The 10,225-nt window shown below is 54.3% G+C and overlaps 1 protein-coding gene across 1 annotated transcript; it reads left to right on the forward strand.

Moving 5' to 3' along the window:
- Window positions 1–6,550: 6,550 nt before the first annotated feature.
- PURB (purine rich element binding protein B) lies at window positions 6,551–7,879 on the forward strand. Its single transcript, XM_067540256.1, has one exon. The coding sequence runs from the start codon at window positions 6,680–6,682 to the stop codon at window positions 7,649–7,651; it is 972 nt and encodes a 323-aa protein (XP_067396357.1). The 5' UTR covers window positions 6,551–6,679; the 3' UTR covers window positions 7,652–7,879.
- Window positions 7,880–10,225: the final 2,346 nt, after the last annotated feature.

Below are 10,225 nucleotides of genomic sequence, written 5' to 3' on the forward strand. Positions count from 1 at the left end.
GCTCTGAGCCCTCTGCTGCCCCAGTAAAGTGGAGCCTGGCGGCTCGCCCCCAGAAGGCTCACGAGCAAGGAGGGGCAGAGGCTGTGAGCCCCCGCCCCAACCTCTCCGTGGGTCGTGCCTTGCTGCACTTGAATGTTTTGTTTGATTTTTGTTTTAACGGACGGTGTCTTTGTAGCTGTGGGACACCAGATTGGCTCAATAGATTGTTTCATAATGAAACAACGTTGTTGCCTTCTGGTTTCATTTCAAGATTTATTTTTGCTTATTACATAATAATAAACAACTATTATTACACATCTGATAATATACATATATAATAATTTGTTCAATAACAAACAGATTGAAACAGTCCTATGGTGTCGACAGTGCCTTCAACACCAAAACTCGTGCCGTTTTATAAAATTCGTGAGGTTTTGCAAAAGTACTGAGACACGCTGTATCCCACGTCCACCCTTACGGTGTGATTTGTGTATCATTCATGTTCACCCTTACAGTGTAACCGTGTATTGTCTGATGCAACGTACGCCATGTACGGTGTTTTGGGAACGCTCATGACATGCTGAATGTTATTGTTATGGTAGCATGTTTCTTGCAATGTCATAATACGTGCAGATATGAAACTCTGCTAGGTCATATCCCCAAATGCGTGTCTCACGTGTCTTGAATAGACGCAGACGAACACAGAGCTGTGTTTCCACGTCCTGCAGAGGCATGCATACAGGAGCAATGGACTGGCCTAACCCCTTGTGAGCACTTTGGCTCAAGCAGAAGAAATCATGCCCAGGGCCGGACAGGGCCGATCACCCGACCCCAGGGGGTGTTGGGGAAACTTGTTAAAAGCTGAGGTGTCTTAGTCTCAGGGTTCTCCCCTAGAATCCATCTTCCAAGCAACATCAAAGACAGACAACTACCCACGGGAGGTAAGCCTGGTTGTAAGATGCATCGCAACTGTTGCCTGATTCCTGGGTGTTTAGTGATTCGAAGTCGGTTCTAGGCTCGCCAATTGATCTGCTCAGAAGATAATGAGGTTCTAGTCCCGGAATCAGGCTCCAGAAGAGTTTTTACAGGGACCCCCGGGGTGCATGCCAGGAATGCTCACATGGATAACTGAATCTGTAGCATTTTATAAGCTTTTATTAAGATAACATAAAATGCTAGACAAATGACTGATTAAAAGAAAATGAATAATCAGATGGCTAATGGGTAGATTACAGTCTTATTCTAAAGACACGTGACATATATATTTATATGCTATCTTTGGATTAATATCCTCACACCCTTCCCTGATGACCCGGCTGAGAGAGATGTTTGGTTCCTCAGCTCTTGAGTGGAGGGTGGGGAGCTAGGCACTGCTCCAGATCTAAGAGCTGTAAGGCTAAAATGAAGCCTACAAATAATACTAACAACGAAAGCTTCTGACAAACACTGACTAAAAGAAGCTGGAAGAAGGAGTAGCTGGTGATCACACCAAGTAACGTGGGTTGCCCCGTTTTATACCCTGAACAATACAGGTCGTCCTTCGAAATCCAGACTTGGCTTCTTCACCCCCAAATTAGCAAGGTACACATTCCAGAGGCTGGCAAGTTTGTGCGTATTAATGACATATCCGTATCCTTTCCAGATGGTTCGCTTAGCTCACCTTTGTTATTTTTGTGGGTATTTTTGTACCCTTTTGTCGGTTTTATGGTGTTTTGTGACGTTTACTTGGAGCATAACCTGAGACAACCCCCCATGTCTTGATGCCTCCTGACTTATCTAAGGTAAAAGTTATAACCATATGCGTCTTATCCTTTAACTCATCATTACTTATCTGGGTCAAAGGTCCCGAACAGATGTGTGCTAACTGCCTTAGCTTTCACACAGGATGTGGCCTGTAAGGTACTTTCCATTACAGCTATAATACGTGAATATGAATCTATGACTCCAGTATAATAAAACAACAATACTTAAATCTTCAAGGAAAGGTCTATATGTGCAAGCAAGCAGGCTAGTCCTATAGGCTACACAACCAGCCTGTGTGGTAAGCTAACAGCATAGATTGAAAGAGACTGAAATATTAATCGTAGTATAGGATATGAGTTATCTTTTAGTTAATTGTGATTAACTCCTTGACTCATTATAAATCTTTTTATTTATAGCAATCTGACTTAGATTCACTTAAAATCTTGCTGTCGTCAATATATTTATTTGTTTGTTTTATCTAAAACTGCATGCGGACTGAGTGTGTGCAGAGACCTCACTTAGAGTGACAGAGCTGGTGCATATCAATTTCTTTGATACATTGACAGACAAATGTAAATGAGTGCAGCACTGAACCCTGTAAGACGGCAGTTCCCGGAGTTGCATTTAGGACTGGGGGTCTATCCCATGAGTGGCTGGCCAGAAGCGCTCCTTCACTCGGTCTGGGACCGATTACTCGCAGGAGTCTGGGCGTGGGCTGATCCAGGAGTGGGTGGTTCACACAGCGAAGCGGACTAAATCGGGGCCCAGGAGTGAGGAATTGGGGTGACAGCTACACACCAATCTAGATTGCAGGGGGGGAACGTCACAAGTACATAGGCAAAGACATGATGTCAAATAAGGATTGCCACAGCGTTGCACCGCCAACGTCCCCAAACAACGCCGGCGGCACACCGTCTTACTTCCAATCCACCACACCCCCCAGCCCTTTGCACAGGTGAACATCTAGAGGTACGGCTGCATAGTTTCAGACCTGAGACTCAAGCTGTTTCCCCTTTGCATTGGCCGCCTTGCTGGTTGCCCAAACCGCTGAGCAAGTCTACGCCTCAGTCTTCCACCTGTCGCTAAGGCTTTCTCCCTTCAAATATGGTGCAAACCACACCTACAGGTATAGTCTTTGGGATGTTTTCTTCTGCTGCTTCCATAAACAGTGTCACCTTCTTTTCAAGTGGCCAAATGCACGCGCCACTCCCATTCTGCAGCTTCTGAGACGACCGTTCAACTTGGGAAATGCGGGCTACATGAAATTACTAGAAGGTGGGTGCATACCTGGCTGAAAGACCGTCCTCAAAGAGTAGTTACCAATGGTTCGCTGTCGAACTGGGCGGGCGTATCTAGTGGGGTCCCGCAGACGTCCACGCTGGGGCCAGTGCTATTCAATGTTTTTAGTGGATACTTGTGTGAAGAGTATGGTTATAAAATCTGCAATTGACACCAAGCTGGGTGGGGTTCGAGGGCAGGATTAGAATTCAAAACGACCATGATAAATGGAGAACTGGTCTGAAATCAATAAAGTGAAATCATCACACGCCCGCATGGCAATGGCCCCAACAATCAGTTTTCCCATGCCAAATTGGTTGGCTCTGGATTGGTAGCGTTTGGGGGGTGGCCAGCTTCCAGGTGGCAACAGCGACCCACTTGTCCATGGGTATGGGGCATGTTGGCAGCTCCGGAGTTAGTTCAATGCATCCTTCTCCATCCTGAAATTCTCTTGCCTCTGCTTGTCATCCCAGGTCTGCGGAACAATCCTACCCCACCACCCCACCTGGTGTCTCAAGCCCAGGAACGGGGCTGCGGGCTGTGAAGCTGCTCCAGGAACCAGGCCTGTGCTATCAGCTGCTCAGTGTCCTCTCTCCTTGTCCTCCTCCCGCTTATTCAGCCGCTGAAGCACCAGCTCCTGCCAAATCACCCACTTGGTTAGTCCACCGCTGAAATCATCCAGCTTAGTGTGCTGAATGTAGCCCAAACATTTGGGGCATGGCACACCAGCAGGTCCAAGGTGGCCGACAGCAATTTGAAAATGGCGCTAGCCCAGCCAGGAAGGAAGCATGGGGCGGAAAAACACGGCTTTTTGTGAACATTGAGCTCGCCTGACTTCCACTTGGCATCCGCAGCGAGAAAATCCCCAGATACATACTGCTCAGCAGCAAAGGACCATGGAATAGCCTCTGCCAGCCCCACGCCCTTGGTACACAGCAAGCTGCCGCTGTGCGTACAGAACGACGCGCACGGAAAGAGGACAGGCCGTCTTGCCTGCACACTCCTAGCGTGGCTTGTGTATTGTGCGTTACCTGACGCGCATCAAGAAACTGCAGACTAAATCCCCATGCAGGCAAGTCCTGAGTCTCCACGACTGGTTTCCTCTCTGTAAAATGGGGATAACGCTGTTGAACTGCCTTTGGAAAGTGCAGAGCTCTTCTGATGAGCCCCATAAGGAAAAAATATTTAAACCTGGAACCTTTGGTGGTGAAAAACCCTGAGCTCCTTGTTCCCTCTTGTTCCCTCACCGCTAGCAGCCTCTCTGTCTCCAGCCTTGAATACTGCCCATCGCCGCCTTCTGGGCTACAGGTATTTTGTGTCAGCCAGTGAGGGATGCACTGTTTAACCCCATCAGTGCTGAAGCATTTCTCTGCAGCGGGATGAACCAATCCCCTGGACAATCGCTTCTGTCAACAGAGACGGTTGAAGACTTTGTCTCCAGTCTCACAACACTCCAGCCAAAGGTTCGTCATTTGTTTGGACGCAGGTTTTACCCCCATCGCAGCAAGGCTTAAAACAATCTCCAGTGATATGTTAGGACTATATAGGCTGCGTATTACACTCCGGAAGTCGCTAGAAGCAGCAACACTGTGAGATGCTCGGAGGATGCGATCTACAGAGGGACTTGGGGCCTAAATCCTGTTTTTAGGCACCCCTGTGGTCTGCAAAACCCACCTCGCCAACCACTGGGCGATGATGGGCTAGCCCGCTGTGAGTCTCCCTCAGCCATGCCTATTGAAGCTGTTTCACGTTAACGAAATAATTGAATAGTAATTGGACCAGTGAAAGAGGTGGATAACTCCGCAGCCCGGTGGTTAGCGCCCTGCCGGAGAGGTGGCTGACCCTTATTCCCATCCCTTCTTCCTGCTTCAGGAGGCGGGACTGGAACTGGGTTGTGGGGTGTCTCCCCTGGCCTGTGTGAATACCCTCTCCGCTGGGCCAGCCTGCCATTTGGTTTCAGGCCCCACCTGGGACTCTGCTGGCCGCATGCCCATCTTCCCCTGCGTTGTGGCTTGCAAGCAGGGCTAGATCTGCCTCTCTGAGCTTGGATTTAGGCACCAATCTCCGAAAGGGGCGAGAGGCCACTCATTTCAGTCCAGGGAGCTTGGGGACTCACTTGCCTGCTGACTGGGCTCGGGCTCTCTGGGCTCTGCGTAGAAGCACTGCACATCTTCACTGTGGGGGCCAGTAGCATCCCTTAGCTGGTCCCCTAAAGAGCAAAACCTGCGTATGGAGAGTCCAGCAGGGAAAGGGATCTGGTTATTACCCCTTCCTCTGAAGTAGGGTGACCAGATGTCCCCATGTTACAGGGACAGTCCCGATATTCGGGGCTTTGTCTTATAAAGTCACCTATTACCCCTTGCCCCCGGTCCCGATTTTTTACACTTGCTAGCTGGTTATCCTAGTGTGAAGGGCCTCACCCTGAGGGGCTAGAGAGGAGCTGGGACAGCAGGATGGAGGGGTCTAGGGAAGGCAGGTTATGGCTGCTGAGTTCAGGGGGGGTGGGTGCTGCAGGACTAGGAAGGAATGAGGCAGGGGATCTCGGGGTTGGACGAACTCAGGGGAAGGGCTGGGGGTATTGTGTCGGGGGGAGGGAGGGGACTGTCCAGAGAGGACGGGGATCAGCTTCATACCTGCTGGGGAAGCAGGGAGCTGTGTGGGGGAGACTCCAGGAGGCGTGGCCAGGGGGCTCTGTAGGGGGCGGGGATAGGGGAGGAGTTGGGGTGTCTGTGCGGGGGGTGGGGCTGCACACAGGGGAGGCTTGACCGGCCTGTGGGGGAGCAGGAGGCTGAGTGTGGGGTGTGGGAGCTGTGAGAGCTTGGGGCCTCTGTGGGGGAGAGGTTGGGGCCTGTGGGAGGCAGCAGGGGGCAAAGTGTGGGTGAACTGGTGGGGAGGGGCCAGGGTCTGGGCAGAGGGGTTGGGGTGCAGAGGGGGGAGGAGGCTGTAGGGGGAGGGGTTTGTGGGGGCGTGGTCTGTGCAGGGGGAGGGGACAAGAGGTGCAGAGTGTGGAGGGGTGGGAGCTGTAGGAAGAGGGGGAGCTGGTGTGGGCAGTGGGGGGTAGGGGCTGTAGGAGGAGGGTCTGGAATGGGAGGGGCCTATAGGCAAGGGGGGTGGGACTGGGGGGGTCTGGCGTGGGGAGAGGCCTGTGGGGGGGAAGGGTTCGTAGGGGCGGAGTCTGTAGGGGGGGTGGGTCTGTAGGGGCGGGGCCTGTGCGGGGGAGAGGCTGTGGAGGCGGGGCCTGTGCGGGGGTGGGGTCTGTGTGGGGGAGGGGCCTGTGCGGGGGTCTGTGGGGGCGGGGAGGGGGCTGCGGGAGGGAGGAACGGTTGGTCAGGCGCAGCTCGAGCGCGAGGCCAGGGCGCCGGCGCGCGGGCGGCGCGAGGCGAGTGAGGGAGGGAGGGTCGCTGCGCTCGCGGCGGGCCCGGGCCCGGTGCGGCGGTGACGTCACCCTTGTCGCAGGGGGCGGGGCCCGGCCGGGCGCAGGTCGGGACTCGCCGCCCGGCCGCCAGCTTCCGGCGCGGGGCTTCGCGCAGGCGCGGGCGCCGGCCGGCGGCGCCGGAAGCGCGCGGGGGGTGGGGGGTAGAGGGAAGAGAAGAGACGAGACGAGACGGGCGGCGAGAGAGAGGCTGAGGCAGCGCAGCGCGAGCTCGGCGCGGAGTCGGGCGGGGGCGAGCGAGAGAAGATGGCGGACGGGGACAGCGGCAGCGAGCGCGGCGGCGGGGGTGGCAGCAGCGGCGGCGGCGGCGGCGGGTTCGGCGGGCCGCGCGGGCCGGGCCCGGAGCAGGAGACGCAGGAGCTGGCCTCCAAGCGGCTGGACATCCAGAACAAGCGCTTCTACCTGGACGTCAAGCAGAACGCCAAGGGCCGCTTCCTGAAGATCGCCGAGGTGGGCGCGGGCGGCTCCAAGAGCCGCCTCACCCTCTCCATGGCGGTGGCGGCCGAGTTCCGCGACTACCTGGGCGACTTCATCGAGCACTACGCGCAGCTGGGGCCCAGCAGCCCCGAGCAGCTGGCGGCGGCGGCGGCGGCGGCGGGCGGCGAGGAGGGCGGGCCGCGGCGGGCGCTGAAGAGCGAGTTCCTGGTGCGGGAGAACCGCAAGTACTACCTGGACCTGAAGGAGAACCAGCGCGGCCGCTTCCTGCGCATCCGCCAGACCGTCAACCGCGGCCCGGGGCCCGGCGGCTTCCCCGGCGGCCCGCCCGGCCTGCAGAGCGGCCAGACCATCGCGCTGCCGGCCCAGGGCCTCATCGAGTTCCGCGACGCGCTGGCCAAGCTCATCGACGACTACGGCGGCGACGAGGACGAGCCGGGCGGCGGCGGCGGGGGCGGGCCGGGGGGCGGCGGCGGCGGGCCGGGCGAGCTGCCCGAGGGCACGTCCATCACCGTGGACTCCAAGCGCTTCTTCTTCGACGTGGGCTGCAACAAGTACGGCGTCTTCCTGCGCGTCAGCGAGGTGAAGCCGTCCTACCGCAACGCCATCACCGTGCCCTACAAGGCCTGGGCCAAGTTCGGCGGCGCCTTCTGCCGCTACGCCGACGAGATGCGCGACATCCAGGAGCGCCAGCGGGACAAGCTCTACGAGCGCCGGCCCGGCCCGGGCAGCGGCAGCGGGGCCGGCGACGACTCCGACGGCGACGACGTGGACGACGACTGAGCTCCCCCACCCCCAGCTTCCCCGGCGGGGCGCCGCACCCAGACCCCCGGGGACCCCCCTCCCCCCCCAGGGCACCCGCTCGTTCCTGGGGACTCCATCCCCTCGAGGGGCTGCTCCTGCCTCTTGGATCTCCTCCCTCCCCCAGCCCAGAGCCACCCCCCAGATCCCCTCCCACCCAGAGCCACCCATGGCTCCCTCCCTCGGGGGGCTGCCCCCCCAATCCCGCCACCCCCCAGATCCCCCCCCGCCCAGAGCCACCCATGGCCCCCCCTCTCCCCCAGCCCAGAGTCACCCCCCCCACACCCAGAGCCACCCATGGCCCCATCACTCGGGGCTGCCCCCTGGATCCCCTCCCTCCCCCAGCCCAGATACACCCCTTAGATCCCCCTACCTGAGGGGGCTGCCCCTCGGATCCCCTCCCTCACCCAGCTCGGAGCCACCCGCAGTCACATCCCTCAGGGGACTGCCCCCCCTCCGTCCCCCAGCCTGGAGACACCACCTGGATCCTCATGCCCAGAGCCATCTGTGGCCCCATCCCTCAGAGAGCTGCCCCCCCCCGGACCCCCTTCCTCCCCCAGCCCAGAGCCACCCCCTGGACCTCCTCCTTCCCCCCCCAGCCCCTTTCCAGGACACGCCAGCCCTCGAAGCTAGAATCCCAGCAGCCACCTGGCCTCAGAGCGTTGTCTGAGAAGGGAGAGGCCGCCGCAGCTATCCGGATTCAAGGGTGCAGGTCGCGACAGGGAGGAACTTCCACGGGCAGAGATCAACAGCGAGCCCAGGGGGGGCCCAGGAGCCCAGCATCGGGGGAGCCTGTTTCTGGACCAACGGCCATTGTCTGTCGTTTCCTTCACAGAATTGTTTTCTGGGATGCCAACTGCTGAGCTCCAGGCGCCTGAGCTGGAACCGAAAGGAACTAGTGAAAAAGCTGGCAGGGTTCTGAAGATTAAAGGACACTTTCTTCTTTTGATTTTTTTTTTGTTTTGTTTTAAACATGGGGGTTGCAAAGAGGTAGGTTAAAGAAAAAACAGGCATAAAGCACAAGGAAAGCCCAGTGGATTGGTAGCTACTCACTAAAGTTCTTCCCCTTCTCTCCAAATAAGGTGGGCTTGAGAAAGAAATGGCTTTAGCAGGAGGAAGAAATAAGAGCCAACTTTCTCCTGGCTCCAATGGGCTCCAGTAAAGAAGTGGAATCTAGCCTGTTAGCTGGGTTTTTAAATCTTTAAACCATAGCTTGGTGGAGAACAGCAACATGTGGCTACAAGTCTAGTCTGTGAAAGGAGGACTGGCAAAAAAGTGAGACATCAGCAAACTGAAGGCTTCATTCATCTTCAGTAGAAATCAGTGGACATGTTCGACTACGAATCGAAACACCAAGAACCTCAGGTCCAGAAGTCCATCACTTATTCTTTTATGAGAATTTTTAAAAAGAGAACTCGCTCTGTTAACAGCAGAGTTGGCTAAAACGCACGGCTGGATTGTTCAGAGCAGCACACGACCTGTGGGAGCTTCAGATCAGTCACTGAAAAGGAGCAGAAAATGAATAAGCTCCGCGCCTATAAATATACCCTAGCAGCATTTTTTTTTTACCACCTTGAAATTTCACCAGAGACTGGCTACTGCCAATTCGTCCAGCTGTCGTTCCAGAATTAAGTTGGGGGTCTTTCCAGGGAGGACCTCTTCTGTATTTTAAACTGAGTTTCACTCTAAAATGATTTTTTTCTTTAGTTGAGTCAATCCTCCCCCTCCGGAAAGGTATTTCTAGACATATTGTCGTATGCTAGTAACTTTGAACTGAATGGTGAGTGCACTGTTCATTCCAAAGTTTCGGGTATTACTTGCGTGACATCTTATCATAGAATCTTTCGCATTTTTTTTAAACTGTGCATGCCTGTCCTTTATTTGAGCTGCCTTTTTAATTTATTGCATACCCGTATTACCTTATTTTGGTATTACTCTACCTATACTATCTTTTTGTTTTGTATTTATTGGAAAATGAGGAACATGCAAAAGGCATTTTTTTTTCATGCAGTTGTGGCTGGGGCGGGGGGAGATTGGGTAGGATTTTTTAAAAATAGCTTGTCAGGTAGCTATAAAAATCAGTTATCAGGCCATTAATTGCAAATTTGCTTCAGCCACAGACGTGTAATGTTGCCCTTTTAAAAACTAATTCTTTACTCCTGTTGTCTTTTTAACACCAATTTTTAAAGAGAATTTTTTTTCTTTTTTTTTTTTTTTTTTAATTCTTCTCCGTTGCAAAGAACCGGGTTTCCTAAACTGTACGGGAGCAATAGTTTTTCTTGATGTTTTAATTACATCCGTATACTTGTACTGTATTTTGTACTACAAGGCAGCTGTTTTCAATAATGTCCTGCTGTATTTACCTATGTATTTTGTTCAAATGTGTTCAGTTCTTTGCTGCGGAGAACAAATTTCCAGAGTTTCAGCAGAGAGAGAGGCTGAGACATCACAGCACTTAGGGGTGTAGAAAACTCTGCTTCAGTAATTAGAGATAGAGGCAGCAATGAAAATGGAAGGCTGCAGACACTTGGTGTATATTGTTGTAATTTTTCCATT

Source organism: Emydura macquarii, unplaced genomic scaffold (assembly GCF_026122565.2).
Source record: "Emydura macquarii macquarii isolate MOO-44397 ecotype Brisbane River unplaced genomic scaffold, CSIRO-AGI_Emac_v2 contig_573, whole genome shotgun sequence".
Classification (NCBI taxonomy): domain Eukaryota; kingdom Metazoa; phylum Chordata; order Testudines; family Chelidae; genus Emydura; species Emydura macquarii.

Coding starts and splice junctions, on each gene's coding strand:
- PURB (XM_067540256.1), top strand. CDS start 6,680: ATGGCGGACGGGGACAGCGGCAGCGAGCGCGGCGGCGGGGGTGGCAGC.